Below are 15,048 nucleotides of genomic sequence, written 5' to 3'. Positions count from 1 at the left end.
GCATCTGATGACCACTGTGGTAGATGATTTTATTACAAACTGAGGTGCATGTTTTTAACATTTAGTAAAACGCAGAAATTCAAATCTCTCTAAAACTCTTTTTGAGCACATACTGCATGCAAGTTCAGTCAGATACAAAGAAGAAATCACAGTCTTTCATAAATCTGCAGAAAATATTGTAATGTGTTTTTTAACATTTCAAAACTTGTAAATCCAATGTAAGCCTTCCAGTTTACACAAAGAGCGTTTTGCTGGAATATTATACTTTCAACAATGAGTGCTCCTCAAGGACAGAACTGCCATGCTTCCAACCCATAATGCATTTGGCTACTGAACAACTCTCTCTCAATAAGGGTTTCTAATAGACACCCGCCTTAGACAGCAAATTAGTTGCTACAAGTCATGAATATTTCTAACCACAGTCCCCAGCTGTACCACAGTCCCTCTGTTAGAGATTGTTACCAGCCTCGAGTGGGTTTCCATGTGTCTATAATCTTCCCATTAGAATGGACAAAATAGACCGGATGCATCATAGCTGTAGCACAAGCCTGTCAACAAAACATACAAGTGTTTAGGTTTTCTATTCTTCAAACTGCTCTTAAATTTCAATTAAATTAATTTCATTGCATCGAGATGTGCCATGTGTCATGTTAGCATTAAGGAGCAGAACGGAAAAACAAAGGTAAGTTCAATTTCCAATGTTGATAGATGGCATGACAAGCCCTCAGGCTATGTTAAATATGAGCTCACAAATAAAACAAAGTTTGTGTTGACAACTATGTTATTGTGCTGTGAATTATTGGACATATTTTCCTATTCTGCCCTGGCCAGGTTAATAATGTTGCATAATATTGGGATTATGCACTCTGTGGTAATGAATGTTTGCTTTAAAAAGCTTTTAAAGTTTAGTTTTAAATGAAACACCTTTGGTCCCATGTTTGTCCAATATAAAATCTGGGTCCTGAAAGAAAACAGACTTCTGATCTACAAGAACTGAATTTAAAAATGTCCCTATTATGCTATTTTAAAGGTTCCTAATTTTGTTTAGTCTCCTACAAAAGGTTTACACGCATTCAAGGTCAAAAAACACTTTCATTTTCTCATAATATACATTGTGTGTACATTATGGCAGTGTCTGAAACGGTTCGATAAAGGATTTGCTCTCTCCAAACTCCTCCTTTCTGAGAGCATACTCTGCTCTGATTGGTCAGATGGCCCAGTCTGTTGTGATTGGTCTAAAGCTTACCATATGTGAAGGTTAGCTCCGGAGGCTTCCTCAGCTAGCCAAGAAATCTAGATGCACCCTAGCGGCAGCAAATCTAATTTACAGCCAGGGTAGTCTAGCAACTCTCCGTTGGCTTGCGAGCTGGAAAAACCAAACTCTGGTCAGGCCAATCACATCGTGTATAGAGTCGGTGGGCGGGCTTAACATAATGACGGCAGAGTTGCCGCAGTTCCGTGTGCTACTCGTTAAACAAAGAACAGCAACAATGGCGTCAGTTTTACTGTATCAATTCGAGCGCGAGTCCTCATCCCTTGAAGTAAGACTGAAATTACTGACGACTCGTTTCAAGCATTTCAGAATCGGTTTTCTTTTAGGAGACAATGGCTGCGTCCGAAATCGCACCGCCTACTATGTGAGTAGGTACTACACTTGAACTTGAACGAACTTCGTGACCGTGAAAAAAGTACATTCTATATAATATGAATGAATGTAGTATGAATGTAATCAGGACTTACTACATCCGCCATGTTGTCATGATCATGTGACCTACCAGCGTCAGTTGCGTCCCATCACCTCCATTCATAAATCGTCTCCCGTGGCCTCATGGGATAGTAAAGTGTCCATCGTATGCGCACTTCAGAATCTCGCCGGAAGTAGTAGGTCATCCGGGTACTTTTCGCCTAATGTTTTTCGAATATTATGAATTCGGACATACTACTCTGTCGGCATACTGTTTTTCGCAAACTATATAGTAGAGAAGTATTCGACTTTGCTGACCTTTTACATTCACAAACAACTATGTTACGAATGATAGGTAATATATGAAAAAGCATAATAGGGGCACTTTAAATGCACAACACATGGATTCAATTTATTTTCTACCAGCAACGGCTTAGTCAAATGGAGAATGTCCTTTCAGACAGTTGAATACAGTGTGTTTCTGTGTGTGCTTTGTTGCAGTGAGGGGGTTAGTAACTCACATGGTAAGGCATGAGAGTGAGGAGTGACCCCAGCGGGAACTGCTTGAAGTCCAGTTTTCCAGAGATGGGCTCCACCCTGCCGTGTTCCTGAGTCATAGACAGTAGTCTGCAAAACAGACGACACCCTTCATGCTATTTATATCGTCTGACTCACAAAACCTCCTACCCCCGCTGTTGTGAAGTAAAAAAACAACATCTAAACATGTGCAAAAAATGATTATGCAATGTCACCACTTAGTTTTTATTATTTGAGAATGGATTCAATGCAATGCAGACAGGGATCTAGGGATGCTCCGATATTAAAATTCATGCCAATAACAGTAAGTCGATAATTCTGGTATGGCTGATAACTAATAAATGGTTGATATTAAAATTCTACACGGTCTATTTAAATGTCATATACACCGATCAGGCATAACATTATGACTCCCCACGTGCATCAATGAACCTTGGCCGCCCATGATCCTGTCGCCGGTTCAACACTGTTCTTTTGATAGATACTGACCACTGCAGACCAGTAACAACTCACAAGAGATGCAGTTTTGGAGATGCTCTGACCCAGTCGTCTAGCCATCACAATTTTGCCCTTGTCAAATTCGCTCAAATCCTTACGCTTGCCCATTTTGAGGACAAAATGTTCACTTGTTCACTATAATTATAATTTTGTTGGATTTGACAGCGCAAGCTACAAGTGAGGCATCACAACATTATAATCTACAGTTTGAAGAGTGAATATTTATCTTAAAATTTGCGAAGAATATTTTTAATACTGTTAGTAAATTCTTAAGTGCCGAGTGAGATGATCAAAAGTCTTTTAGGCCGCATTTATTTGCTCAAAATGACAGTAAAAGTCATTTTGTGAAATTGTATTATTTAAAATAACTCTAAAATATATTTTAAAATGTAATGTAATACTGTGATGACAATGCAGAATTTTCCGCATCATTACTCTTCATCATCATAATTCAGGAATTCTAATATTGTGTTGCTCAATATTTTTGTGTAAACCCCAATATTTTTTTCTTTGATATATAAAGTTCAAAAGAACAGCATTTATTTGAAATATATATTTGTTTGTGACATTATCAGTGCCTTTACTGTCACTTTCGATCAATTCAATCCTCGCCTAATAAAAGTACACACAAAATGCATGTGTGAGTATTTATATATACATAATAATTATACACAGTACACACACACATATATTATGTAAACACAAACTTTTATTTTGGATGCAATTAATCACGATTCATTTTTCCCCAGCTCTAATTCTTTAGTTTTACTCATTGTGATGGATGATTAGAGAAGTCATAGCAAGACAATTTCATATTCCTAGTCACCCTGGTGTGCTGAAAAAATTAAAATATTAATGGGAATACACCTCATAAACAATTTTAGGGGTGCTAATAATCGTGTCCAATGTGTTTTGGGGAAAAACATTTATTTCGTAATGTGAGTTTCCCCCCACTTTCAATTCTTTTACTTCAATGAATGGTTAGAATTTTTTCAAAAGGATAAACAAAGCAGATTTATTTTTACAGCCATCTTTGATCATATTTACCAGGGGTGCCAATAATTCTGGCCATGAGTGTATAAATCCACATTATGATCTCTTACTTGAGTTCTGGGTGTCCTTCAATGATGGCGTATCCTGTGGGTAAGCGCCCACCACCATCATGACTCAGTGCTGTCCACCCACAGTCTACAAGTAACTGGTTCCTGTGTGGATAGTGACCTATGACCCGCGTCAGTACCCGTACTGCAACATCCTCAAGTCTACAGGACCCAATGAGGGACTGCTGCACATCTGGATGTGCAACGGATAATATTATGATGATTGAAAAACAAACTGAGAACATTACTGCTTATAATTAAACAGGAGAACGTGGCGACACGTACCATAAAATACGTAGTTCCCAGGATGCACCTCACTCAACATGGCCATGTCTGGAACTGGGTGGCTACAGGAAGGGGTGGAGCCAATGCTGGATTTGGGAGTGTGTATTCCAGCAGCATTCAGCCTATATGGATAGTAGAAATATTAGTAGGGATGCATTGATATTAACATTTTGGAAATGATGATAACCAGATGATAATTTTAATTTTATGCCTATATTAAATGTATATACTTTATGTTCTAAATAAATAAAAAATGTAAAATTATTATTAATTTTAAATGTTACACATACATTTTGGCATCATAATATTATAATGTACAATATAAAAAATATTATTTTAAAGATTATTATTAGATTTACTAGTGTTTAAACTTATGTTTGTCATCTATATAGATTAAAATTAAAATCTATTATTTTAAATAAAAGTGAATTTAAGCATCACAATATTATAATGTATAGTATAAAAAAGTATATCATTTTTTTATTTTTTGCAAAAGATTACATTTATTAGTGCTATTACATGATCATGCTTTGTTGTCTAAATAAAATAAAAACAAAACACTATAGTTAAACTCAATTATTTTAAATGCTACAAGTGAATTTAGGTGTCAAATATTACAATGCATAGTATAAAAATATTACATTTATTAGTGTTGTTTAATTATCAGTGCTTACAATGATATGCTTTGTTAAATAAAAAAATAAAATCAAATTTTAATTGATAAGTGAATTTAAGCATCACAATATTATAATGTATAGTAAAAATAATATACATTTTTATATTTTCTGCAAAAGAATACACTTATTGTTGTCAAATTATCAGCGTCTAAAATGATCATGCTTTGTTGTCTATATAAATAAAAATAAACTAAAATGAGTTATCTTAAATGCTAAAAGTGAATTTAGAGATCACAATATTACAATGCATAGTATAAAAAATTAATTATAAAAAAATGTTGCATTTATTAGTGTTGTTAAAGGTGCACTATGTCAATTTTTTTCAGTAAAATATCCAAAAACCACTAGGCCAGTGTTATACATTTTGTTCAGTTGAGTACTTACAATATCCCAAATGTTTCCAAATATTTGTAAATCATGAGAAATTGTGATATAACAATTTAACCAAGGAACAGGGACGTGTGAGGTAGTCGCCTCTCAATTGCGTCATATCTGCGTTACCCAAAAACAAACTGTGTCTTTGTTTTGAATAGGCGACCTCTAGTGGATGGAAAAGTTACATAGTGTACCTTTAAATGATCAGTGCTTAAAATTATATACTTAAGTGTCTAACGAAATAAAAAAAAAGTATAATCAGTAATTTTTAATTGCTACAAGTGAATTTAGACATCACAATATTATAATGTACAATATTAAATATTTATTTTTATAATTTTTTTGCTAAAGATTCCATTTATTAGTGTTGTTAAATTATTAGTATTTAAAATGTTTAGCTGTGCTGTCTAAATCAATTAAAAATATAATAATTATTATTATTTTTTTTTAATTTAGGGATCACAATATTATTATGTACAGTGTAATGTATAGTAAAAATTTATATTCTTTTTTCCCCCTAAGGATTACATTTATTAGATTTACAATTATTATTGGTAAATGATCAGTGTTTTCAAAGATTAATTTAAAGTGAGCGTTAGATGATGTCCGCATACTTCTCCATGAACTGCAGCGTGATGCTAGTGGTTTCCTGAGCAACGGCTTTGATTTGCTCCTCCCCCTGACAGGCGTAGGTATTCCCACAGTGGGCGTAAATTCCCGTCAGCTCCACCCCCTCAGTATCCGAGACCTCCTGGGCAAGTTTCAGTGCAGCTGGGTCAAAATGAGGAACACCCGCTGTCAAAACACAAAACAAACAAATGTATCTTACTGCAGTACACCCAAAACTCTGCTTCAAACATCTGGTGAACTCCCTCTTCAAGTGTTACCTCTCCCATTGTCACAATCCAGTTTCATCCACACCTTCCAGACTTTTCCCTGCGTCAGAGGTCTCCTCTTCAGCTCCTGTAGGGCAAGGTGGTTGTCCACTACGACGTGGAATAGAGAAAGTCTCTCAGATAGCTCAGCACAGCGCTCCACTTTATCAAATGGCAGTGGGTATGCGTAGAGTATATCATCATAGCCATTATCAGCATAGAACGACGCCTCAGCTAAAGTAGAAACCACGATACAACGACGAGAGCCTCCTGTCATGATGTCCGCACATTCCCTGAAAACAACAGACATGTGACATTCATGATGAAAAAACACAATGATTAAATTAAAAAAAAGGCTTTAGAGGTATTTTTCATTGCTAGTTCATGTTAACTAATGTTAACAAACCTCATTGTTACCTTCAAAACTTCTTTTTGAGAAATGTTTAGTTTGAAAAATGTTTGATAATTTTTTATAATAAAAGATATTCATGGATTATCCATTCATAGAATGTAAACCTGTATTTACCTTGACATAGTTCCATGTACAGACCTCTTATTATTCAACTAGCAGAACATGAGCCTCAAACACCACTGTTTCCTCCATCATATGTAAATCTTGTGCTTAAAAAAGACCACTGAAAAACGGGTGAATCCTAACATAACACAGACTGTGACGTAACAGTCGGGATCATTAATATTTACGCCTCCCCAAAATTGCATACCAGCCCATGTTTAAGGCCAGGCAGTATTATAACGTGGACCTGCACGGCCGAATCATCAGAACTTCCGCAGGTATTGTGAAGATGAGTAGCCTAGAAATCTAGACGCACCCAAGCATCAGCAAATCTAATTTGGAGCCAGGGCGTCTAGCAACTCTCCGTTGGCTTGCGAGCTAGAAAAACCAAACTCTAGTCAGGCCAATCACATCGTGTATAGACTAGGGCGGGCTTAACATAATGACGGCAGAGTTGGGACGGTTCCGTGTGCTACTTGTAAACCAAGAAGCTGGCGAACAGCGGTCTTTCGAATCGGCTTTGGCCGCGACTCTGGAAGACTTGGAGTTAAGCTTTTCTTTGAGAAAAGAACAAAGAACGGCACTGAAGTCATTGTTAAAAAAGGAAGATGTTTTTTTAAAGGAAGTTAAAAAAGGAAGATGTTTTTTACATTTCTGGGTGAACTATCCCTCTAAGTGCCCAAATACTTAGGGGAGAGCGGGGCACAACCTAACGCTTTTTAACTTTCTCACTTTGTGTAAATCCACTTGTGGTTCAGAGTGTTTATTTTTTCCCACATTAATTTCACACTTCTAGTACAATTACGTGGTTTTGTTTCATTAATAATGTATACTTTTTTTCTTGATTTAGCCTACCCCGAAAGAATGGAAGTGAAATGTGACAACATGCGGGTACCATTATGACATGTACATTGTAACATGACCAATGACAGCTTAAAATGTTACCTGATATAATCAAACAAATGTCCAAGACAAACTAAAATATTTTGTCAATAAAATACAATTATTAACTTTTTAAAATAAAATAACGGCATTTTTTTAATCATAAAAATATACAATTTTTTTTAGTTGACAACAAACAAATCGCTAAAATACAGCAATACAGCACATAATATAATGAAAAAACATAATAATGAATCATTTCTGAACATTGACTCTCAGTCATTATTCACCCTTTTCTCGTGGTTTCTCAATAGAATTCATAAAAGTATAGAATATAACGGCATATTTCTAATAGGGGCTCATTGTAACGCAGTGTGACAACACACCCCTCCTGCACAACTGGGATTTAAACCCAGCTCCTGTCTTCTGCTGGTTAGATCAGCATTAAAGAACTATATCAACTGTTAAATAACAGATTAAGATTAAAATAATGTCAGATTTGTTTTATTTTAAATAAACACAAAAAGCAGAGATAAAAAATTAACTTAAGTAAGAAATGTACTTTTGCTCGGGTAAAATAAATGTTCAGTGATATCTTCCAAAGATTTTTTAATTTTGGCGCAATTTTTTCTTTAAATAATGTTGAACTAGTAAATACGCTAAGTTTTGTCATCATGTGTGGTAAATATTAAACCATGTGTGTTACAACTAACCCCGCGTTAGGTTGTGTCCCGTGCTCCCCTATTTACAAAATTACTAGTGTGAACTATAGCCTAGTTAATTAGGCTATAGTTCATATTATAAACGTATTTTACAACAAACAAGATGTTTGAGCATTTTCAAGTGAAATCATACAGTTGATAAACAGGCTGGTGTTGACGTGAGAATCTTACAGTGTTTTGTGTGTTTTCATGTGAGGTCGGAGCTGGACGCCCAGTGTTTGGAAGCGCTCCCGCATGCCTTCAGCATTTCTTTTCACTTTATCCAGGTCAATAACCAGCGCTGGAGTACAAAGGTCTTTGACGAATTCAACACTGGCCATTATCCAAAATCTAAAACAAATAAAATACAATAACATTTTAAGCGAAATGGAAGCCTGCGGACCTGTAACAAGATAGGCTACAGGATAGTGCAGAAAAAAATTAATGTAAAATGTTTTCTATAGCCTAATTAATTAATTAGCCTACGGTTGTGGAAAAATAAGAAAAAGATCGAGTAAACATGAGATTTATGAGGTTTATGGTCAAAGTGACACGTGTCCAACAGTGATGATAAACTGGAACTGATGATACACTTTAAATCGGAGCTTTTGATTCACTCACCATAAAGCGCGACCCAAGTTCTGATCAATGAAAGCGACAGTGTGAAGCCAGACTCGACGCAAGATATGAAAAACTGGGATTTTCAACCTAAAAGCTCCTGACGAGATTTAAGGAAAATATACCAAATGGTTTATTATTAATGTTAACAGATTTCGACGTGTGTTAACATTATCATTTAGTTTTGCTACTATTTAAATGACCTTAATGTATAGATGTTATTGCTTTATCGTCGTCCCTTGCAAACTATCACAATCAGAAAATGTAAATGATTTTATTATTAATATTATGTAGACTTTTAGGTGCACAGACCAGGATTATTTTTTGTATTTTTTTTATAACAATTTGTATTGTCTTTTTTTTGCACAGGCTGTTATGAAAGATCTATAATATAATTTGCGCTTTTGAAGCTGCAAACTATGTCAGAATTGATATTATATTATATTTGGTGCTGTCAAATCGATTAATCGCGATTAATCACATCCAAAATAAAAGTTTGTGTTTACATAATATATGTGTCTACTGCTTATAATTATGATTTATATATAAATACACACACATGCATGTATCTAATGTACCAGATTAACTTTTTGTTATTCATTAGAGTGGATTATTACTAAGTAAGTTAATAAAATGGCTAATTAAGGCATGTAGTCATTAACACTAATCCCTCCTCTCCCACTTGGATAAAATCCTCAATTACCAGAGCCACGTCAGATTACCGGAAAGACCTTCAGGCCGTTTTCACTTTATCCCTTGGTGTCTTTTAAGAGAGTACCGAGAGTTCTGTGGTGCAAAGGCTACATGAACTCTACAGCTCCAATCTTTTCAGATTCTGGCCGTTGTGGTAATGTTTCTGATATGAATTACAAATTTAGGCATATAGTACAATACAGTTAAAATATTTTTGAAAGAAGTCTCTTATGCTCATCAAGGCTGCATTTATTTGATCACAAATACAGTAAAATTGTGAAATATTACAATTTATTATGTTTTAAAATGTAATTCATATTCCTGAAATGGAAAGGCTGGATTTTACTTCTCAATGCTGAAGACTTGAAGTGCTGCTTAATATTTTTGTGTAAATTGATCCTTCATTCTCTGATGATTAGAAAGTTCAAACCAACAGCATTTTTGAACATATTTCACAAATAAAAATCTTATTGAGCCCATACTTTTAAGAAATAGTGTATGTGTGCATTTTTCCAGTCATGCATCTGGCCGATTAAATATTTTATAGGTGAAAAATGTATATGTACATTTTATTCATTTGTATCACTTTCCAGGCATAAAATCTCATTTTTAAAAAGCATGCATCAATATTGACAATTGTGCATTATTTTCTACCATTCTATTTGAAAGAAAAAATAATTCTCCAATCTCATGCGGAAGCCTTCGTTCTTCCTGCTCTTCCAGTTGGGATTTATCTCATGTAGATGATGGATTTGTATTTGCCACTACAAACAGCCAGGGGGTGCTGCAGGACTTCAAACACACAGAAAAAAAGTCACATGACTTCTAGTGACAAGGTTATTACCCATCAGACATAAGATGGAACCATTAAAACACGTGCACACAAAGTGAAAAAAGATTTAGGAAAACTTTTTTTATTTAAAACTCAGAGTTGTTAGACAAGGTGTCAAGTTTGGCTTAAGACAGGAGAGACATAAGGTCTGCAACAACAGACATATCGCTGATGACTGGCAAGGAAAATTCAGCAATGCACCCGGTTACCAAGCAACAGGTGGAAGAAGCCATGATAAAGCACGTTCCTTATGGCTTCAATTGGGAGAGCTTGGAAAGCGGAATAACGAGCCATAAAAAAAACACAAATCCAATAATTACAGTGGCTTATGAGCAGAATAACACATATAGGACATTGCACAGAGCTTGTAACCTTAAAAAGGGGATTTCTGTGCTTTTCTTTTGCGTATGCACTGCCAAACAAAACTGTACCTTTATTAACGTGTGCAATAACAAAGTTGACAAGGGGGACCGAGGAAGGAAACTGTAGGGGTCGTAGCTCAAAATAATCTTGTGTTGAACACAAGTGCGCACACACACACCCTCGAGTTGAGCATTACGTCCATCCTATGCTCATGTAAGCCAGCATTCTTCATAATGGAAACACAAAGCATGTTAATTCACGCCTGTCTTCACAGCTCTATCACATTCTGAGTCTCTATGAGAAGCCCCTTATAGATGATGGATGGAGAGGTGAATGAGAGAGAAAGCCGCTTCCTGACTTTCTTCTGGCCTCTGCTCATCATCTCTCAGCAGCACTCCGGAGGTCCAACCCTGTACACTCCTCTTCATTCATCCCTCGTTCACTAGCTGGGCTCTGACGGCTTGTTTAGCTCCACTTTTACGCCCCGTTCACCCGCCCCTAAAAGACAGAGAAAGAGAAAAATGTCAAAGTTGAACCTTCTATTTGCTCTCTCTGACAGTCCATATCTGTTATTAGGTTCATTATTGAACTATTAAAAGGAATACTTCATCCTGAAAAGAAAATACTGTCATTATTTACTCACCCTTATGTCATACAAGCAGATTGTACAATGAAAGTGAGTGGTTACTGATTACTAAACTACCATTCAAACCATCTTTTAACACTAGAACTACTAGAATGGCCATAGCGGTCATTCTGACTACCGGAATACATTTTTGTCATATCATATTTACATTTGAAGCTTCCTTTGAGGTTTTAGAATGAAGCTTTATACATCATATTTTATGAAGACATCATCCTAAAAATGTGTCAAAATCCTCAAACAATTGATTTGACATGGATTAAACGGAGCACCGAGCACCAAGCAAAAGCAGATAGGTATACATATTACAATCTTTTTTCTAATATATAATCGTCTGAAAAGGGCACGGTCAATTTGACCGTTACGGCCATTCTAGGTAGAAATACTCAGAACTCTTGTGTTTTATCATTTTAATAAAATAACAATATTAGAACAAAATACACACACATTTAGGAAAAGTCAAGGTACTATAGCTATATGGGTTTAATTTCAACAAAGTTTATTACATTGCAAAATTAAAAACGGTCAAAATGACTGGTAGTTCTAGTGTTAAATAAATAAATACTTCTTTTTTTTTACTATCTATTCTAAGAATCTTGAAACAAAATGCATCATGGTTTCCAAAAATATTTATTTTTTTATTTTAATTTCATTTTTTTTTATTGAATTTTATTGGTTTTTAAACAGGAAATAACATACAAAATAACTTCCACAAAAATATTACAGCACAACTGTTTTAAACTGATCATAATAATAATAAATATTTCTTGAGCACCAAACCAGCATATTAGAATGATTTCTGAAGGATCATGTGACACTGAAGCCTGGAGTAATGATGCTGAAAATTCAGCTTTGCCATCACAGGAACAAATTACATTTTAAAATACAGTCCAATCAAAAAGTTGTATTTTAATTGTAACAATATTTCACATCAAATGCTTATTTAGTTATGGTGAGCATGAGAGACTGACCCTAAACTTTTGAACGGTTCTGTGTACTGTGAGACTTATGAAAGACTATGATAGATCATAGTGAAAGAAAACCTGAAATGAATCATATGAGCTGCTTTTATGCTGCCCTTTTTTTTTTTGGACAACCAAAGTAACCATTTACTTCTACTCGATAGAAGAGTGTCGTCAAAAAACCTACTAAACTTCTACTTTTGTGTTCGACAGAAAAGAAAAAGAAAAAGAAAAGAGTCATATGGGTGTGGAACAACATAAGAGTGAGTAAATGTTCATTTTGGCTGCGCTGCCCCTTTAAATAGTATTCCAGCAAAGCAATCTGCCCATAATCCCATAGATACAGCAGAGAAATCTATAGATAACACACAAATTTTGGATCAATGTAAGTGCCTGGTCATGTTTGAGCAGATCTCACCTGTTAGATATTTCTCCTTAGCTCGAGCTCGCTCATCAGCGTCAAAATACCACACCGTTATAGCATACCTGCACATAAATTCACACAGAATTGTATACAAGCATAAGCATCTTACAGGACTATTTTACCAAATGAAATGTGTCATTATCACTGACCTCGTGGCATAAGCTGGCTGGACCTCATGTGGGTTCCGTCTGTCTGACCAAAACAGCAGAAGTCTGTCAAACTTGGGCTCAATATCTGCAAACTGAGCGGTTCCCTCTGGAAAGATCCGCAAAAGGCCACCGTGATCCTATAGAGTAAGCAGATGAGAATTATGGTATACAGAGGTTGGACAGTGAAACTGAAACACCTGGTTTAGACCAGAATCATTCATTAGTATGGTGAAGGTCCTCCTTTTGCAGAGGGATTTTGAGCCATTCCTCTTCCAGAACATTGGCCAGGTCACTATGTGATGCCGGTGGAGGAAAACGTTTTCTGACATACTCATCCAAAAAACACCCCAAAGTGGCTCAAAAATATATTGCAGCCCAAACAATCACTGATCCACCCCGTTCTTCACTATAGACACGCAACAGTCCAAGTGTTAAGCCTCTTTGGGGCTTCTCCACACCGCAAATCTCCCGGTAAAGACAGTTAAGGTGGACTCATCAGAGAACAATACATGTTTCACACTGTCCACAGTCCAAGATTTTGCATTGACACGAGTGACCAAAGGTTTGGCTTTAGCAGCCTGACCACGAGTATTGGTGGAAACAGGAGAGCAGCTGTGGTTTTATGATTTTTGGATACAATCCGGCTTAGTACCTGCCTGGGCATTCCTTTCAGACACAAATAAATAAATAAATGTGTGTGTGTATGAACACAGGAATAAATTATATTTTAAAATATATTGAAATAATGAACTTTAAACTGTAATAATATTTCACAATTTTACTTTTTAAAGTATTTTTGATCAAATAAACAAAGCCTTGGTGAGCACAAGAGACGTCTTTCAAAAACATTCAAATTCAATAACAAATAAGAATTTCAAATTTCCTTAACACAAAAGAATGTTGTGAATGGGAAAACTCTGGGAGGGAATGTCTTTTTTCCTGCCCCAGGACGACCTGTTGCTAAATTTAGCTTTAAGAAAGAAAAGAAAAAATCAGACACACTAACTTTTACATAAGCGAAGTCAACAGGGAACAAGCAGCAGGGCTCCAGACTACGACCAAATGGTCGCATTTTGCGACTCAAATTTGAGAGTGTGCGATTGAATTTAACATCCACTCGCATATGTGCGACCAGTAAATTCAGGGCCGGCCCAAGCCTTTATGGGGCCCTAAGCAGAATTTTATTTGGGGACCCCTTGGTGCCACCAATACGACTGACTATTGCCAGTTCCTGATAATTCGCACACCCAGTATTAATGTTATTAGTTGTAGCTGTGTTGCTTACATCATGTCTGCCTGTCATGTTTTTACCTTTATACGGTTTTTAATTGTAACAGTAGCAAACCCACAAGAGTGGTCAGATGTTAACTTGCACTTTAATATTCAAAGTCTTACAGTACTACAGTTCAGACTGGGATATGTGCACTTTAAAAAAAATATATATGTATATTTTTAAAAGAAGCCTCTTATGCTGAATATGCTCACAATTTTTGCCCCAGACTTATTTGATGAATAGAAAGTTCAAAAGAACAGCATTTATCTGAAATAGAAAGCTTTCAAAGAATCCTAAAAACAATGTTTTTTACACAACTGTTTTCAACACTGATAATAATCATAAATGTTTCTTGATCATCAAATCCTCATAGAATGATTTGTGAAGGATCATGTGACACAGAAGACTGGAGTAATGATGATAAATTCAGCTTTGATCACAGGAATAAATTACACTTTACTATATATTCACATAGAAAACAGCTATTTTAAATTCTATTTCACAATATTACTGTCCGTTTCTACTGTATTTTTGGTCAAATAAATGCAGTCTTGGTGGGCATTAAGAGACTTTTAAAAACAAGAAATGTTGATACAGCTTTTATTTGGCAGAAACACGCAGGAAGACCTTTTATTCATTTATAAATGATTCTCATTACGAATTTGGGAAGATGTTTGCTGCATGTTGCGTTCCCAAATGATCATTTTGAGCGACTCAAATATATAGTAGCCTACTTGCAGAGAAGCATTTACTGAGAACAGAAACTGAAAGCTATGCTGTACTCCGTCCAAAACATGCAGCACGTCAGGTAAGATATTCGCACTAAACCATATCACATTCTCAAATCCATCCATTCATAAAAAGGTTACCGGGCAACTGACGTAGCACCGTTTCAGCGCTGATTTTTCTCGCACTTTGGACTTTGAACCCTGGCTAACAAGCTGATAGTGTCCAGCCAATGGT

At 35.7% G+C, this 15,048-nt stretch overlaps 2 protein-coding genes across 2 annotated transcripts in view; both read right to left on the bottom strand.

Moving 5' to 3' along the window:
• LOC307142745 (D-serine dehydratase) lies at nucleotides 1-8,804 on the bottom strand. Its single transcript, XM_079843817.1, has 8 exons — nucleotides 8,750-8,804; nucleotides 8,321-8,479; nucleotides 6,044-6,324; nucleotides 5,771-5,951; nucleotides 4,105-4,226; nucleotides 3,823-4,012; nucleotides 2,206-2,311; nucleotides 1-548 (listed from the first exon to the last, which is right to left on the bottom strand). The coding sequence occupies exons 2-8, from the start codon at nucleotides 8,467-8,469 to the stop codon at nucleotides 459-461; spliced, it is 1,119 nt and encodes a 372-aa protein (XP_079699943.1). The 5' UTR covers nucleotides 8,470-8,479; nucleotides 8,750-8,804; the 3' UTR covers nucleotides 1-458.
• Nucleotides 8,805-10,328: 1,524 nt separating this feature from the next.
• Nucleotides 10,329-15,048, bottom strand: part of egln1b (egl-9 family hypoxia-inducible factor 1b) — a 41,990-nt gene continuing 37,270 nt past the window's right edge. The window contains exons 3-5 of the mRNA XM_079844796.1: nucleotides 12,813-12,949; nucleotides 12,658-12,725; nucleotides 10,329-11,132 (exon numbers count right to left, since the gene is read on the bottom strand). Coding sequence (XP_079700922.1) covers nucleotides 11,077-11,132; nucleotides 12,658-12,725; nucleotides 12,813-12,949 — 261 coding nt within the window. The 3' untranslated portion in view covers nucleotides 10,329-11,076. The remainder of the gene's footprint in view (nucleotides 11,133-12,657; nucleotides 12,726-12,812; nucleotides 12,950-15,048) is intronic.

This window comes from Gobio gobio (assembly GCF_949357685.1).
Source record: "Gobio gobio genome assembly, chromosome: 19".
In the NCBI taxonomy this organism is placed as follows: Eukaryota; Metazoa; Chordata; class Actinopteri; order Cypriniformes; family Gobionidae; genus Gobio; species Gobio gobio.
This window is presented reverse-complemented; position numbering and strand designations above follow the sequence as displayed.

What these genes read in the sequence shown, in the direction of transcription:
- LOC307142745 (XM_079843817.1), bottom strand. Translation starts at nt 8,469, where the DNA reads ATGGCCAGTGTTGAATTCGTCAAAGACCTTTGTACTCCAGCGCTGGTT. An exon ending in ATGAAAACACACAAAACACT is followed by an intron (nt 6,325 to 8,320) that starts GTAAGATTCTCA and finishes TGTTGTTTTCAG; the next exon opens with GGAATGTGCGGACATCATGA. An exon ending in TCACTCTCATGCCTTACCAT is followed by an intron (nt 549 to 2,205) that starts GTGAGTTACTAA and finishes TTTTGTTGACAG; the next exon opens with GCTTGTGCTACAGCTATGAT.